Here is an 18,511-nt window from a genome sequence, read left to right on the forward strand (position 1 = left end):
CTTCCCATCCCCATTGCTCCCTATGATCTCACCAACCTGGATGCCTGCTGTTACCTGTCACTTGTTTAAAGTATCTGTGACTCACGTCAATCATTTCCGCTTCCAGAAGCCATAAGACCTGGCCTTCAGTTTTCCTACCGACATCTACCTTCACCAAATACCATCAGCTCGATGGCGGCAATCATTTGAACAGTTTTACATCCTTTGGGATTCAGCCCATCTGATGTGCTCCTCCTTGTGGCAACAACACGATCAGGCTAAGGACCACCAGTGCCCATTGATTCCAATGTGTTAGTAAGAACTCACTATCTATACACTTGTGTATGGCTCTCTCTATGTTGCTTGAGGAATTCCTGGGATTTCCAGGGGACACTGTGTCGTCAACAGAGACAGATTACCCACTATGCAGACCACAGTGGTTACTAAATAAGGTGATCGAATGGTCAGATGCTAAGTAATTAGAAAAACAGAAAGCAGGGGAGACGGTGGCAGGGATCCTAAGGCAGGAGTTTAGAGAGAAGAATGCGCATGATGGGCTGGGGTGGATGGAAAGCAATAGAGGCAAAGAAGAAGAGAGGAAGTAGAGGAAAGAGGGGGGAGGGGAGGAGGGCAAGTGACACCAGGACAAAGGCAAACCCGCAGGCCCATTCAGAGTGAGAGCAGGAGGCCGCCTTAGCTAAGTGAAGGCAAATAAAAAAATAAAGTAAAATAATTCTAAACAGGAGCGTCGCTGGAGCTCACCCCACAGAAGAGAATCGGACCAATTTTGCATTCTGTAGGGAAAAATTTTCCCAGATCCTGGAATAGAAGCTAATTATAGGTAAATTGCTCCCTAGGAAGTCCCTCTTGGAGGATCACAGCCCTGCTCTGTACGAGGAGGGTGCACTTCCAAGTTTGCTGTCATCCCAGTGCTGGACAAAGTGTTGCTCTTATGTGGGAATCAGCCATGCTCTCACCTCTGCGCTGTTTCCAGTCCTTGGTCACCAAAGGACAAGAGACACGACGCCAACAGCTTGCAAATGGAAGCACTTACATACAACATTTGTGTTCTTAAACGAAGTAAGCAAGTGTTAGCATGAAAATTGCTTTAGGCTTCCCAATGGCATGGTGAGGATCGAACCCTCCCTGAAGACGCGTTTTTATAATGCAGAGGAAAAGATGGTTTCTTACCCATGGCTTCATGGGAACCCTCACCTCAAACTTCTGTCTGAGTTCCACGTTGCCTTCTTCATCCCCTTCTGGAATGGGCACGTTGTAGTATTCACCCTCTTCTTGGTTGAGCAGCTTGTACCTTCAAAGACACGGGGAGAAGGGAGGGTAAGGGTCAGCCCGTGGCTCCTTTCCCTCAGCCTCTAGTCAGGCTGTTGGAGAGATGCTTCTACAGAGCCCACCTGCGAATGGGGTTGGCAGGAGGGGGGTTGGGGGCTGGGAGTTGGGGAGCTGCAGCCAGCCTGTTCCTGGCTTCTCTCAGCTGCCTAGGGTTTGGTGACGTGCTGGGTCTCATGGATTTCCTTACCATCCGCTGGCTGGCATCTTCATCAGCTCCGAGACACCGAAGGAAAGGGAACCCATGAAGTCATTCCGCGTCGTCCGATCCCAGTCCCAGATTTCTACAGACAGTCGTCGGTCTTTGTCCGAAGGTTTTAATTTGCTACAAAGACAAACCCACACATGACACATTTACGTCATCTCTATCATGGCATCTTGGGAGACACCATCAGGCCCACAGCCTGTGCCTGAAATAAACAGTATCTTCAATTTACTTCCTATACCAAACAGGATATCAGCCTTTCATACTAGCTGCCTACAAAAGCCCTGTCTGGATCAAGAATCAATGGACATTGGTCCCTGGCAACTCACTGCTTATTTATATAAATAACATTTTATTAGAACACAGCTTCAAACCATTTACTTACACAGAAAAGGTACAAATAAAGTTTTATTAGAACACAGCCTTGGGTATTTGTCTATATATAATCAGTGGCTGCTTTGGCAGTAGAGACTGCATGATGCACAGTGACTAAGATACAGACTTTCTTTCTGCCCTTTACAGAGCAGAGCTCAGTGGCTTCTCTCTGACAGACATCTTTCCTTCTGGTTGTTCACAGAGGAAGCGCTTCCTGAGCATGTCCCCATGGCATGGCAGAACCTTTGGTGCTCCCTGCTGTGTGTGAGGCCTCACTACTGATTCTTCCCCTTCCTTCATCTCTGTTTTGGAATTTCCATCAATCCTCCAGGACCAAGGTCAAATGTCACCCCTTCAGGAACTTTTCCCTGCTTAGAGGTGAGTCTATCCTTCTTATTTCAGCAGCAATAGTACTTTCTATACCGTGCACTTGCTGTTCCAAGCTGCAAAAGTCATTACGCCCTTCCTTTATGCCCTCTCCTAGCTCCTAAAAGGACTAATTCCATCAAGGTATGGAACACATCCTGTAGGCTTGTCACAGAGCAGGTAATGATGATAAGCTGGGGTTTGCTTTACATAAATCCTGGTAAACCAAGTCACGACCTATCCAATAGGAGTGGTGGCAGCCATTACCTAGCAGCAGCCCATGAAGGTCCTCAGGAGTGAGGACATAGTTAGAGAGATGTGCCACGCCCTCTAACAATGGGGTGGGCAGTGTGTGGTGTGTGGGGAGACTGAGCTCATCACAGGGCTGGAAGAAGCACTTACAACGTGAAGGATTCATTCCACTGAGGGTTTAGTGTAGAGCGGATGGTTTTGGTTTTCTGTTTGCTTTCATTCTTGGGGTCAGGAATAAGTTTCAGCTTCACATAAGGGTCCGAGAGCCCATTGGGATCCATAGGGATTAGATTTTTAGCATCTCGTACTGTGAAGAGAAAAAGGAAAAAGAAAAACCAAAACATATAAAGAACACTGACTTGCAATGAACCAGCATTGGTGTCCATGCCAGGCTGAATTGGAGACGACAAGATAGTGTTTGTAGCTGGATGGAGTGGCACATGCCTGGCAGTCCCTACACTTGGAGGGTGGACGTACAAGACCTTCCTTGGCTATAGAACATGCTTGAGGCAGTCCTGGCCTACATGAGACACTGTTTCAGTCCTTCTCCTGAAAAGAAGACGCTGTCTGAGAGGAGAAGAGATTAGTCAGAAGCCTCTGTCACTCAATAGGAGGTTGTCCACTACTGTCACTCACAGGAGGTGGGTTGCATGGGGGCCTTTGAAGTCCAGCCTCCATGCTCAGCACCAGCCTAAACTAACAGCATCGACCGCATTCCAGACCCTGATAGAAATTAGAATGATCAAGGGAGGTGGCCCAACAACTGTTCTTTAAAAGGACCAGGCTGGCCTTGAACTCACAGAGATCTGCTTGCCTCTGCCTCCTGAGTGTTGGGGTTAAAGGAGTGGGCCGCCACCGCCACCCAGCTAGAAACTACTGATATTTAAGGTTGGGATTCAGGAGTTCCATCCAATGCATATCAACCATCACCCAGGAGTTCATTCCCAGGGCAGTGTTTTGTTCCCCACCTCAAAACGATGAACTTTTTAATCCTCTCTTTAACAAGACTCATAGGTAACTCCAGTGCATTTTGGGCCAAGAAGCAATGACATGGGAATCCACAAATAATTACAAGGAAAAGCCATTTCCTTCTCCCTGGGGATCGTACTCTTAGATGTAGCTGGTTGTCTGAAGCCACTGCATATCAACGCAACAGGTCATTATCTATGATGATGACAAAGGTCATATGTCTGAGCCTGTTGCAGTATGCCTACCTCACTAACCCCCAGAGGCATCGTCCCGATGAGGTAAATGCCATGCCATCAGAATCTTTAACTGGTCACATACGATTGGCACACATCCAGCTGTGAGGCTCTCATAGTATGGCCCCTGGACCTAAAGTGGTTTTTAAAATTTGTTTTTGTTTTGTTTTTGTTTTTTGGAGACAGGGTTTCTCTCTGTAGCCTTGGCTGTCCTGGACTCGCTTTGTAGACCAGGCTGGCCTCGAACTCATGGCGATCCGCCGGTCTCTGCCTCCTGAGTGCTGGGATTAAAGGTGTGCACCACCACGCCCTTTACAGACCTGAAGTGTTAACATCACTTACTGATTACTTTCCAGGGAGGGACCAGAGATCTGTTTATCAAGCCTTCAGGTGATTCATTCCATGGTGTGCAAAAGCTGAAAAACCAATTTACACCACCAGAACTATGGCCCGCTAGCACAGATCATCAAAATGCAGACTGATTATGAAGAACCACGGAAGAAATTTAGAAGTTCCCGGAGCCGGCAGTGGGCAGGAAACAGGAGAGACAGAGGAGTTATGCTGAAGACATTTGGTCTTTGGACACACATGTGGCAGCATGTCCCTACAAGCAGATGTCAGAGTCAAGCATAGTTCATCCTCGTTTGTTATCCCATGGTGTGCTGACTCCTGCTGGTCTACAGCTTGCGTCTTTCTCAGCTAGCAGCTTTAACGTAAGAATATGGCAGTGGTCAAATGGTCTAGGGGCAGGTGAAGTCTGCGAGCCACAGAGAGGCAGAAGCAATCTTCCCCATGGTGCACCTGGGCTTTTGAAACATTTCTCCCCTAAGATACCATCCAGCTCCACCCAGCTTGAGGGCAGACAGAGCACAGGCCCTGCACCTCAATACTTCTATCAAGTCTGCCCTCCATGGTGTAATGCTGAGCCTTAAGGCTGAAGCCCATTTCTTTAACTAGAAAAATGAATTGGGCTATAATTTAGGCAGTATAAACTTATCAGGAAAAGGAAATGAAATAATGTATATAAAGTACCTCAGTTAGCCAGGGAACTTGACAAGGGAGAGAAAAGATTGCATTGTGTGAATGTTCACTATATCCTAGGCATATTTAAAAATATAATTTATTTTTAATTTTTTGAGAATTTCAGACATGAGTATAGTATTTACATCATTTCTACTCTCTCCCCCCTGACTGCTAACTTTCCTGTGTACTCCCTCAAACTGATGACCACCTCTTAATTAATTATTGTTTTACACACACACACACACAGAGGCACACATTATGTCTATATAATATAACCTGCTGAGTTCATTTAATGTTTCTAGCATGTATATGTGTTAAGGGCTGATTACTTGGGACTAGATAACAAAGCGCGGGGCTCTTCTCTGGAGAAGACTGTCTCTCAGAAGCATTAACTGCCTGTAGCTCTTCATGTAGGCATGGGGCCTGTAAGAGTTCACCCATCCACACTGGAGTGCCAACCGGTGTCATCACGCAATCCTTGCTTAGGCAACCATACTGTCAGCGTTTCTCAGGTGCATCCCCTTTGTCTATAGACACCACCATCTCACAGCAGACCTCCGTGCTCTGGCTCATCTCTCAGCCCCTCTTCCTCACTGCGTCCTGAGCCAGGTACAGTATCTTAGACTTGTCTCCACAAACCATTTAAAAAAAAAAAAAACCTCGAATGGAGCCAGAGTTCTTCAGTGTCTCAGCCACTTGAGAATCCGAGGCTTAATTAATGCGGTTTCGGAGGTCTCATCTCCAGCGACACCAAACTCCAGCATCACGGAAGATAAAAAAAATGGGAGGCAAAGTGGGACTCTCCTGCCAGCAATGCAAAGGGGCTACATGCCTCCCTCACTGGACTCTACAGGGAGAATCTGAGAACGCTTGGAATGTCTGATGCTGGAAGATGCAGAAGGTCGTATCCCAGAAGAGAATGACGAATCTTGTCACGGCCACCAAGCAGGGCCACCAAGCATTCCAGGTTTGCCTCCTGCCACTTGCAGAATGACCGCGGCTCTCACTTTTATATTTTCCACTCACTGCCTGTCAGTGAATGGACTCACTTAAGACCGATGATCTTTTCTGAATGGTGATGAGCCGGGATGTAGATGGGGCTTAGAAATCTGGCTTCCTGCTGAGATATTATCATCTAAGCTGAAAATAAAGTTATTGATTGCAAATGTCACTGAGGCAGTGAGTCCAAATTTCAATTTCCTGTTGTTGTGAGTGTGTTTGGGGGGGGGGGAGGCAATGTCCTGTTACTCATCGCAGGCAGGATACATGAATTGGGACCAACTCGGGGGTCCATCCACTCAGAATTCAGGAGGCCCGTGTATGCATTCTGGCTCTGCCCATTTGTGGCTATGGGTAAGATATGTAAACCCATTTGGTGGGTTGATGTCCAAGTGTTAGGCTTTTCTAGGCTCCCCAGGCTAGTTTTTGGTGAAGCCATAAGTCAGAAGGTTTGATACCCACTGGCAGGTGTCCCCAAAGCACAGTCCCCACGAGTACTCTTGGCATCACATGCAGACTCTGACCATCACTCATATTTTTCTTTAGGTTTGCTCAGGGTATAGGAAATAAAAGCCGGACGTGGTGGTGCATGCCTTTAATCCCAGCACTTGGGAGGTAGAGGCAGGCGGATCGCTGTAAATTTGAGGCCAGCCTGGTCTACAAAGCGAGTCTAGGGCAGTCAAGGCTACACAGAGAAACCCTGTCTTGGGAAAAAAAATCACTAAGACTATTGGCTTTAAATAGCTCCCATGAAATTGAGTGCAATGAAAGTCCATGTGGTGTGTTTCTAGCTGAACACAGTGGCAGAGGCCCTTTTTTCCTGGCTACAAAGTATTAGCACGCTAAGAATATTCTAGCCTCCCTCTGCCTTGCAATGGAGAGCAAAGGAAACAGAGGTGGACTAGCTTTCTCATCACGCCACTTAATACTTTTAATGTCAGTTCAGAACCTTCAGGAACCTTCTCAAGTCACCAATCGTCCATGTTCCCAGTGGTCCCTCCCCACAGAGAGAAAGCACAGTGGGAAGGAAGGACATTCTGCAGCTGTTGGGGCCATGGTCTATTCCACAGCCCACGAGTGACAGGGGTTGAAGGACAGTCTCAGCAGAGACCCTGCAGCTCCTGTTTCGTTTTTACTCTCTACCAGAACCAGGTGCTTTTTATCCACAGAATTAAAATAGAAAAGTAGCAGATCATGCTACTTTGGTAAACCAACTACAGAGAATGACATTTCTTATTTTTTTTCCTTATTTTTTTTCTTACTGTATGTTGTTGTTTGCTTGTTTTCGAGATAGGGTTAGGGTCTCACTATGCAGATCTGGCTGGTCTAGAACTCACTAAGTAGACTAGGCTGGGCTTGAACTCACAGAGATCTTCCTGTCTCAGTCTTCCTTGACTGCTAAGAGTAAAGTTGTGCACCACCACCTAGCTCAACTTAAGAAAAAGTCTGTCATGAGAGCTGCAGAGATGGCTTAGACAGTAAAGAGCTTGTGTACAAGCACAAAGATCCAAGTTCAATCCCCAACACCGATGGAAAAGCTGGGCACAGCAATTACCGGAACCAACAGCAGGCTGGTCACAGCCATTGTATAGCTCCAGCTCCAGGGAGATGTGATTCCTCTGACCTCCACGGGACCCTGAACTCACATGCACATACCCACTCAAAGACACATACACAGAATTTAAAAAGCAATTAATTAATTAAAGAATACGGTGGAGAGTGATTGAGGAAGACATCCAATGTTGACCTCTGACCTCTAGGTTCACAAGAAACCCTCCACCCAAGGCCTGCCATGCAAACTCAGTTCCCAAGGGCAGTCCCCATACCTACAGTACAGACACACTTGTTGAGGAACCCTATAAGCAACCCATCTCCTCAAAACTCATTACCAGTTTTATAGCCATTAAGGGAAGGCTACACTTGCTGAAGAAACACATCTGTGCCACGGTATTGGCCGTTTCGGAATGGAAAGCCTATTCTGTCATAGCAGGACTTTAGTAGAGACAGAAACTATTAATTATATTCATACTTTGTGCTTGGAGGTGGCTGTTCTGAAATTATAGGCTATCAAGGTTGACACTGAGAAAACCCAGCATGGGACACAGAGGTTACGCCGCTTCTGGAGGATGGAAGATGTAATTTCCAGATAAGACATATTCAAGTAAGTTTTCAGAGACTGAGAAGCACCCATGTGAGTGACCTGTGTCGGTGGCTAAGTGAGCCCAGAGCGTGTGTGTGTGTGTGTGTGTGTGTGTGTGTGTGTGTGTGTGTGCGCACGCGCGCGCGCGAGCGCGCATCTTGCATAAATATTTATGAGCGAGGAGGAGAGATCTAGACAGATGGGCAGTCTCACCAGATCAGAGGCCTGGGCAGCCATGTCAGGTGGGACCCAGAGCCTTGAGTGTCTGTGACGGCCGATGTTAATCTCTGCGTTGATAGAATCTGCAATCACCTGAGGGGTGGGCTTCTGCGCATGCCTATGCTATTATCTTAATTGTGTTACTCGACATGGGAAGACCTGTGGGTGTCACTGTCCCCTGACTGGAACCCTTGACTGTGTGGATGAAGAAAGGAAGTTGGGCATTTGGTCCAAGCTCTTGCTGCCTTGACTTGAACCATGATGAACCCTTAGACCATGAGACAAAATAAACCTCCCCTTTTCCTTAAATGGTTTTATCATAGTAACAGGAAATGAAATTAAGATCGCACCCCAGAATAATGAATGGAGCAGCAGCCTTCGCCACAGGCCGATGGTTTTGCTGGGGTCCTGCTGGACAGGGGGAAGAAGAAGCAAGGGCTTAGACAGGCAGGCGGTGGGGGTGACATCACTAGGCTCTCTCTGATATAAGTAAGTGGCCTCCCCAGAGACCAGAGTCATATTAGGGCTTAGTGAGCATCCCAGAATGCTTAGGGAACAACGGGGCACAGGCTGCCTGAACGGCTGCAGCAGGAGTGTCTGACTTTCCACGGCCACCATGACAAGACCGCATTCTGGGGTGAGATATCTGCCCAATGCCATTAGCTTGTTGGCCTAAGACAAGTTATTCAACCTCCTCAGGCAGTTTTTCTATAAAGTAGGAACAGTGATGTTGCCCATCACATGGGGTGACTGAATATTGAACGCACTGGCACATGTAAACTGTTGCAAAGAGTACCTCGACAGTGGTACGTGGTGTCTCGTTGCTACTATTACTAACCAGGGCGCTGATATTAGGTCAGTATTTGCTATCTGCATCATTGTCATCACCGCCCCTGCCGTCACCTCATCCTCTTGCTTGTCCCAGGGAGGCAGGCTGTTTTCTCAGGATGAAGAGACTAAGAATATTGGAACTGGGGGGGGGGGGGAGATAGCTCAATCCATAACACAAGAATGAATGAGGACCTGAGCTTGGTTCCTCTAGAATCTATGTGAGAAAAAGCAAAAACAAAACAAAACAAAACAAAACAAAACCAAAAAACCAAAAAACCAAACCAAACCAAAACAAACAAACAAAAAAAACCTAGGCATGGCGAGGCACGATTATAACCCTGGTTCTGTAGCGATGGAGATAAGAGGGTACCTAGGTCTTGCCAGCCTAGCCTACTCAGTGAGTCTCTGACCATTGAGAAGCCTTGTCTCAAAAAGAAAGTTGGGTGTAGCCTCTGGAATGATACCCAAAGTTGACCTCTGGCCTCTACACATGCTTGTGCGCACTTGCCTAGGCATGCATACCTACACCCCTCCCCCTACACCAAAGTATGGTAAAGACACAGGCATACAATCCTGGAATTTCCAGATTACTGGTAAGGCTGGAATACTCAGTTTCCAAGTGCTCCAAAATATTGTGGGATAAAAAGAAAAATCAATTCAATTCTTCATCCATCGGAGAATGTTCCACATGAGCTCTTAGTTCAGAGACTCTGTGTAGTATGGATTATGAAGTTCAAATAATGAAACCAACATTCAAGAATATACCAGCTAGTGTAAAGGCTAGATGCAGGCCAGCACCACAGAATGTACCCAGCATCCTTCCTGGTTCCACCTGCTGGTATTCTTGTGAATTTTAATCTTACTCTTGGGTTGCCATGGGGCACTGTGGCTGGGAACAGGTCACAGTAGGGGCATGCAGGGGCTCCAGTAGATCCATCCACAGGCACATAAATTAGAGGCCGTGTGGAGACACAGCTGCATCCTCTTGCCTGCTGCCTGGATGTGTCAGCGCTGACCAGCAGTAACCCTGCCCATTCAGGGTTCATTGCTACAGAGGGACATTGTTTGGCTCTGCACAAAGATCAACTGCCTCCGAGTTCAACGACAAGTCAGCCCTTTAAATGATCTGTTTTGCTTTAGAAAATCATACTCTACTTTTGCTGCCTTTTCCCCTTCTGAGAGAGCACCCTTGTTCACGGCTTCTGCTTACAAGCCAACAGAAAGGACAAAGGCTCAAAACACAGACTCACTGTAGAAGCCAGCATTGTTCTCCGAGAGCTGACCCAGTGGAGGCCTCCCACATCCGCCCCTGTCCAACAGTTGAAAACAGGAGTAAACAAATTCTATAATCCCACCTCCCCACCGTGTGTAAGCAAAAACCATGTTCTCTGACACGGCAGAAATGCTTGAGGTCACCAACGGCAAAAGATGCAAATGCAAGACTTTCAGAGGGTGGCAGTGGGCAGACGAATGCAGACAATGGTGAGGCTGTAGTGTCCAAGACCCAAAGAGCCTGGGGTCATGCGACATCAGGTGAGAAGAGAGTGATGGGGGACAAATCCATGTGCCATATCGTTGTAACAAAAGAGGACTTTCAAGTCAGGAAATTAGTTATTTGAACGATCGGACACTTACAACTATCAAAAGCCACGGATCTACACATTGATTTTTTTTTCAAAAAGGAAAACATGATCACATTTGAATATAAGTTTAATACCAGAGAAACTTGATGGGATTTCAGAGCTTAGGCAGAGATGTAAGAGAGAGAGAGAGAGAGGAGGAGGGGAAAAGAGAGAAGAGCAGAGAGAAAGAGAGAGTGGGTAAGGAGTAAAAGTGCATGACTGATGAGCCATGCATGTGGTACTGAGACTGGGGGCACCTGCAGGTCCTTGGTCCTCTGGGGATAAAGGTGGTAGCGGCATTTTTGGAGAGATTACTAAGTGGTGGCCACTGTTTTGAGTTCATCACATAACAAGGTGCTGTGCTGGTGGGATCCAAAGACAGACAAGAGGCTAAATGATGTCCTCAGTACATAAAGTCAATGAGTGGCCAAGCCAGGATGAGCCTGTAGTTTTATAGATTCCCAAGCATCACTTTTCTGCAAATAGACACAGTTCCAGAGGAGAGGTGGTGAAATTGGCCTCAGCTAGATGAGAGGAGGGGTAAGAGACGAGACCAAATACCCTTAGAGGGGTGGGCGACAGTGGACAGAGCACAGAGGGCCAGGTGAACACACACACAAAGGGATCAGGGTCTGCTCAGGGCTGTACCTGGATGAAGGAGGAAAGGATATAGAACTGCAAGTCTGCTCAATACCCTGAGCTTGGCAAAGAGGACTCTAGCACTTGACTTAAGAGTTGGTGATCCTAGTGGCTACTGGGATTCAATTGCCAAACTGACAGGGTGTTCAGGTTATAAGTGGTCTCTGTAGTGTCTGTCTGAGAGTCAGCAGCCCAGAGACTGAATCAAGAAAGTCCCTGGTTTCACTGAGACACAGATCAAGAGCATCCAATGCCACTGATGGCTGAGAGGTTACGTGGGAAGCCCTAGCAGCTCTTGAAAAGAATTGGTCCCTCCAAGCTCCTGTATATGCTCAGTCAAAGACAAACAGTGTCTGGAAGACACAGAGGCAAAAGATAATAGAGGGGCTAGCATTCACTTGTAACACAAACATGGAGGGAGGTGGAGACAGGGGGATCCCTGGGGCTTACTGGCCAGCCAGTCTAGCCAATCAGTGAGCTACAGGACAGCGAGAGACCTTGACTCAAAAATAAGATGGAGACATGCACACACTCACAAACCTCATCTCCGGCGCACTCACTCTTCTTTCTTTTTCCCTTCTCTGCACTCCAGGACAAGCCTGATAGAAAGTCTCCTCCTCAAAGCACCTGAGCTGGCCACAACCTATTTCCACAGGGCAAATCTCACTGTAATACCCCCACCCCCACTTGGGCTCCCCCAGGAACCATGAGCAAGCAGTGAGCAAGATCAGGCACCAGGAGAGCCATTCTTTATACTGGAAGCCACCCTAGACACAGGAATTTTTAAGTCACATGTTCCTAGGAGCACTAGGAGGCAAAAGCTGTCCTGTCTTTTGCTTCCAGGTAATAAATCTGTGGGTGTTTACAGAGCCGAGTGCAAAGTTCAAAAGCATCCCAACCAGCCAATGGGTGGGGTCAGGAGGGAAAAGGCTAGGCAGCCAGCTTGGCACATGTGGCTCCAGGACCCCACAGAGTACTCAGCTTTTCCTACAGCTAGCTCTCTTGGCATGTTGCTGGGAAGAACGTGCTGTTCTTGAGGCTTGTTTGCGCCTTTTCTTTGGGCTTCATCTGATGATGCTGAGAAGGAGAAACTGTCTCTAAGAGGCTGCCAGTTCCAGCACGGAGCTGTGAGCCAGTTCCCTGCCAGGAGACAGAACTCCCTGCAAATGCTGATAGGAGAGCCGGTGGAGTGACAGATTGCCTCCGGAACAGGATTTGTCAAATGCCCTTCCCATGTGATGCTTTGGGGGTGGTCCAGCTGTCTAGCAATAAGGCGAGGTTCCTGGTTTGGGGATTCTGACTCAGCCTCTTAAGTGGCGCAGAGGGGGCCGAGCCTTGGCACAACTGGGGTGTGTCAGAGGTGAAGATGGGCACACTCTATTGGGACCCTGTGGCAGAACCAACCACAAGGCTAGAGGTCATCGAATGTGTACAGGGAGCTCCAGCAGCAGAAAAAGTCTAGCAGGTTCTAGTTGGTACATGTAGGAGAGGGCACAGAGAAGTGAAATTCGCAGGCTACAATTCCTGAGGTACGTAGGCTTTAACTTTAGATTATCAGGCACCCTAAACCTCTCTGAGGCACTTCCTCCCACTCGTGTGTGTGTGTGTGTGTGTGTGTGTGTGTGTGTGTGTGTGTGTGTACACGCATTCGCTCACACATGTAGAGCATGCTGGAGGACAACCTAAGCCACCAACCTTACTGTTTTGACCTGGTAAGCAAGGCTGGCCAGCCAGTGAGTCCCAGAGATTTCCCCTTTATCAACTTCTCCAGCACTGGAATTAGAACACATGCTACCATTTGCCTTCCCCCACCTCCTTATGTAGGTTCTGGGGGGCGGGGAGGGGGATTGAACTCAGATCCTTATGCTTGCATTCTACCATCTCAGCTCATGTGATATCTCCTTGAGTCACAAGTGTCTTAACACAAAGTTATACTTTCTATGAAGACACTCTTGGGCCCTAGCTGGAGGATGTTTGTAGACTGCACACAGAACAGCTCTCTGAGGACTGTGGTAGCTGACTTCTCTCTTCACACCTTGCAGAGCTGACATGCCTGGGGAGCACATTATCCTCCCAAGTTGATCTATCTCTGCTGGGGATGGGAATTATTTCACACCATGGTGTAGATGCTTCCAACTCCCCACCCAACTGATACGTAGTCATTTCTAATTCCCTGGTTGCAGTACTAAGAGGTGGGGCTTAGAGGGGTCCTTAGCTCAGGAGGATGGGCCCCTCATGAATGGGATTTGTGCCCTTGTAAAGTAGGTTTTGGGGAGCTTTTTCGATCCTTCCCACTGTGTGAGGACCCAATGAGAAGGCATTATTCTAGAATCAGGGGGTGGGTTTTCAGCAGCTGTGGCAGCTGCCAGTGCCTTGATCTTGACCTTTCTGTTGCATATTATTACAGAGGCCCGGATGGAGCAAAACCACCTGGGAGTTGGGGGTGGGGTGTGATCCAGACAACAGGGAACTGTTGGGGCTTGATGTTGGGTGGTTAGGGCACATTCTCCATCAGTGTGAATGTGGGTCCTCCATGCATGGGCACCCAGTAGCAGGCAGCTCTGTCTGTCCAGCATGAAGAGGCTACTGATTCTCCAATGAAGTGACAAGGCAGAGTTGACACTGTAGATTACTAGAGAAATATGATAGGACTATGTGACTGGAGGCAAAAGAAATGACATCCTCTCAGGAACAAAGCACAACTGAGAGATGTTCCACCGGCTCTTCGGGGGCATTGTTACAGGATTTTGGATGGCTATCATCTTGAAGTTAACTCAAGTCTCCCACCATTTATGTCAACAAATATGCTTTGTTTGCTTTTTTATTTCTATTATTATTATTATTTTTTAAGATATAATCCTGCTATGTAGCCCAGGCTGGCCTTGAACTTGCCATCGTCCTACTCTGCCTCTGCCTCCCCAGTGCTGGGTTTACAGGCAGGTATGAACATGCTATGCTGTTTCAACATTTCTCCTTAAATCTTCAGCATGCTTCACCCTCTGACTTATCAAGCACATAGTGGTACAACGTTGGAGCCAGCGCTGGTTTACGTTGATTGGTTAAGGAAGTTAAATATTTAGTTCCTCCCAACCTATCATATGTAGGGCATACATAATCCCCCAAAGACCCATGAGCTGGTCTCCTTCCTGTTGTTTTGAACACCTACCACTGAGTACAGCAGCTTGCTATGTACACACTAGTTATCTGCCACACACACGAGTCTCTATACAAGCCTCGGTCTGTGATTCTGGGTTCATGCTATCCCATCCCTGGGCACACCCTAGCTGGAGCACAAGACTTTATTCACCTCATTTCCACTTGTCTCTACTGTGGGAAAACATCCCTGTTCTTTGGTTTTCCAGTCTTCTACCAGCCCTGCCTATCACATCTCTGCAGACTGACAGAAACATGGGGACAGGGACCAGATGCTTCCTCCCCAGGCATCTCCCTATGGTCAACACAGGGCAAGGCAAAATCCACGAGTGTCTAGTGAAGTTTTGCTGGCAGAAGCCACAGCAGACAAGGCTTTTCAAGCCTCATGCTTTGAGCTGCAGTTCACAGAGCATCCAGCTGGAGGTACTCCAGCACCAGGGAAAATCCAAACAGGCCTTTCCCAAGGAGACTAAATCCAGGCCAAAAGGAACCAAGTGCTTTCCCAGAAGACACACCATTTGAAGAGTCTCAGAGAGCTCAAAGACCAAGGGACATGGGGTGCGTTGTTAGTGATCAGAAAAAAAAAAGTGTGCCACACAGCGTCATTTGCTCCAGGTTTCTAGGGAAATCGCTACATGTGAAACTTCACTGCGTTTCAAGAAATAAGATGTGAGGGCATCTTTGGCAAAGAACAGTTGTAGACTAGGTATCGACAGACAAAGAGGCTCTGTCAGTTGGTGGGTCTCAGCTGTCCAGCTTGCTGTGTTTGCTCTAACCACACTGCATCAGGCTTGTTGATACTGTCGGTGGGCACGAGCACAGGTTCTGATCCGATCCCTTTCGTGTTCATAAACAATGACTCACAGATTCTAAGATCTTTGTTTCCTTATTGACAGAGTCAAGGGCAAGAAGAGTAAATGAGTCTGGGAGTATGCCTGCTCACTCACCCCCTCTCCACCACGCACGCCCACAAATCCTAACTCAAGGACTTAAGAAGCCCCTTGTTTAGAAACAGAATGTTTGGTTATTTAAATTCACTACTTCGTCATAAGGGTGGATTTCTGCCCTAGTAAATCCACTGTACCCAGATTGTGAGCCAGCAACTACTCAAGGTCAGCTAAACAAGAAAGAATTTAATGAACATGGTGTTCAAAAGTTGGTTCTCTCTCTCTCTCTCTCTCTCTCTCTCTCTCTCTCTCTCTCTCTCTCTCTGTCTCTGTCTCTCTCTCTGTCTCTCTCTCTTTGTCTCTGTCTCTCTGTCTCTGTCTCTGTCTCTCTCTCTCTCCCCCCTCTTTCTCCCCTCTCCGTTTCTTCTCCTTTCTCCCTACCCTACCTCCTTTCTTTAATTTTGAGACAGAATCTTACTATATGGCCCCATTTGCCTTTGAGGACAGCTTTCTCCTGCAGTCTCCTAAGGGATGGGATAATACATATGTTATTATCTGTACCTGGGAACATTTTCTGCTAATGTTCTATAATTCCAAAGGAGATGACTGTGAGAAATATTTGCTAGTTGTGTGAAACTGGTAAGATCTGCACACAAACACAGGGAGGTATTGATTTTAAGAAATAGTTATTTTTCATTGTATGGGGCAATGTATAGTCACCATAAAATAATGTAAATGCATAAAGTATAAAGGAGAAAATTAAAAGCAATTGCACTCCCACCAAAAGAGAAGCTCAATGTTGACATATTGTTAAATAGACTGACTGTTGCTCTCCTGTAAAGACATCTATAGTATACCATTGATCAACTGGTTGTACAGTTGGGGCTGAGTCCCAGGGGCATGTGCATGCTAGGTAAGCACTTTGTCACCGAGCTATAGCTCTAGCCTGCAGTATTTATATTTTATAGAAGTCATGTCATCTTATGGTAGTTTAAAATTCCATCTTAATAAAAATTAACAAAGTATTCTTAAAAAATATTTTTAACACCAGCATTCTGTTGTGTGTAAATGATTTTAAAAGCTGTGTTTAGCTTGGATACTTACATGGTTTAAAAATCTCCCATCTTTGTCTGTAACATAGCTAATCACTTCCCTGTATACATTTCTGCTTTAAATTTTTTTTTTGTTTTTTGTTTTTTTTGGATTTTAGAGACAGACAAGGTTTCTCTATAGCCTTGGCTGTACTAGATTCACTTTGTAGTCCAGGCTGGCCTCGAACTCATAGCCATCTGCCTGCCTCTGCCTCTTGAGTGCTGGGATTAAAGGTGTGCGCCCCCACACCTGGCCATTTCTGCTTCTTAGGCATTCTTAGAGGCAGAGTAAAAGATACAAAAACCACTCAAGACTTGATAAATTGCCGAATGGCTCCCCCAAAAGTTGTACCAAAGTCCTACTAAAATCACATTAAGGGTAAAGTGAGAAAGATAAAGAATAATAACATTGTAAGTTCGACTCTCTTGATATTTTTTTCTCTATAGTTAGGGAGCCATTTGAATTTCCTTTTCTCTAACGTATTTCTCATTTCCTAGAGAGTTCCTTATTGGCTAGAGGGAGTGTTTGGATGTGTGTGACAGTGCCCCGTTTCCTTATTCACCACACTTTGTGATTATATTTAATTTTGCATGCTTCTAGAAACACACGGGAGCCTGGCTTTTCACACAGCCAAAGCTACTGACACGTTTCTTTTAGGATTAGCTAACCCTTGGCCTTTCCAAGGGTAGTTAAGCATTCATCTATGTTTTCTTTCATTGTTTTGTTTCTTTTTTATATTTAACTTCCAAATCCACTTGAAATTTATTTTGGTGTAAAGCATGAGGAGAAATCTCATTTATTTTTCTCTTCTAAACATTTGGAGAACTTTACCAACAGCAGCTGTGGAATGGAACCCTGCTCTTCTCGCTGGTTTCTGGATGCCTCCTCTGTTCTTAGGGCATCTGCCTTATCACATCCAATGTCCTGTTAGCGCCTACAACCAGCCCCCATTTTAAATCGTTTTACATTTCCAACATATCTTAGGATCCACCCCTGTGCTCAGAATGGTTTTTCTCAGATGAGCTCTCTGTCCACTGCCTGGAAGATCTCTACTCCTCTTTAGGTCTTAGCGTTTAGGGAGCTAGGGTAGTGCCTGCTCTCATTGCCGAGATTAAAATAGCCGACAAAAACAGCTTAATGCACAGAGGGTTTGTTTCGGTCCACTGTGTTAGGGTACAGTCCCTCATGGTGGGGTAGTCATGGAGGTGGGAGCCCGCAGTCAGGAAGCAGGGAGAGACAAATGCTGGTGCTCAGCTCACGTCTCCTTTTTGTTTGGCTCAGCACGCCATTGCTTTTCACTTTAGTTTTGAGACAGTCCCTGAGTGAACCTGGGCTCACTGATTTGGCTCAGCTGATTGGCTAAGGAGCTCCCGGAATCAATTGTTTCCCCAGTGCTGGGATAGCGGGTGTGAGTCACTGCGCCTGCCTTTTTATGTGGGCGCTGAGGACCAGAACTCAGTTCCTCATGCGTGCACTATAAGCACTTCGTCTCTGCTGACCCAATCCTTTATAAGTTAAAAATCTACTTGTGGACTCTGTGATAAAGTGAGGATTTGGTCCTTGAGTTAAGTGAACCTCTGTAGTAAAGGACTTCCTCCCAGGCAGAGTCCCTCTGGCCCAATGACATCCCCAAGACCCCACCTTTCAAATACCATTAACACACAACTTTGGGGGCTATATTTCCAACACGCAAATTCTGAAGGACAAATTCAGACCACATCACTTGGATCTTGGGAAGGGAAGAAAGAAGGTTCTTCCTGGAGGACGAACAGATTCTCAATGCTGGCTCAGAACAAAGCTCCTCCAAGTTCCTCGACAGAGACCAAGGGTCCTAAGGGCTCTAAAGCTTTCAAGACCAGCCTGTTCCTGGCATAAATACATTCAAACAAGAAGAGGCTCCAAGGCAAATGCCATCAGTGCCGGTTAGCCTGGCCCACAGGGAAGTGCCCAGGCATTTAATCGAGTGCTTAGAACCAGGGACACAGTGGTCTCTTGAGACAAGCTGATAATGCTAGTCTGATGCCACTGAACATTTTTCTAGTCTTGCTACAATCCTGTGTTCACCAGGCAGTGTTCTGAGTTCCCTGGGGTCTGTCATTGGGGAGATAAGGACCACACAGGTGGACATTAGGTAGCCTATAGGACAGAATTTTAAGTGGCAAATCAATAAACTGGGCTCA

General features: G+C 46.7%; 1 protein-coding gene across 1 annotated transcript in view; it reads right to left on the minus strand.

The window, feature by feature from the left end:
* Window positions 1-18,511, minus strand: part of PRKCA (protein kinase C alpha) — a 399,124-nt gene that overhangs the window by 80,813 nt on the left and 299,800 nt on the right. Inside the window, exons 6-8 of the mRNA XM_084751384.1 lie at window positions 2,675-2,831; window positions 1,517-1,651; window positions 1,195-1,291 (exon numbers count right to left, since the gene is read on the minus strand). Of these exons, the coding sequence (XP_084607510.1) occupies window positions 1,195-1,291; window positions 1,517-1,651; window positions 2,675-2,831 (389 nt within the window). The remainder of the gene's footprint in view (window positions 1-1,194; window positions 1,292-1,516; window positions 1,652-2,674; window positions 2,832-18,511) is intronic.

The sequence above is a fragment of the Acomys minous genome, assembly GCF_964271855.1.
Source record: "Acomys minous genome assembly, chromosome: 12".
Taxonomy (NCBI): domain Eukaryota; kingdom Metazoa; phylum Chordata; class Mammalia; order Rodentia; family Muridae; genus Acomys; species Acomys minous.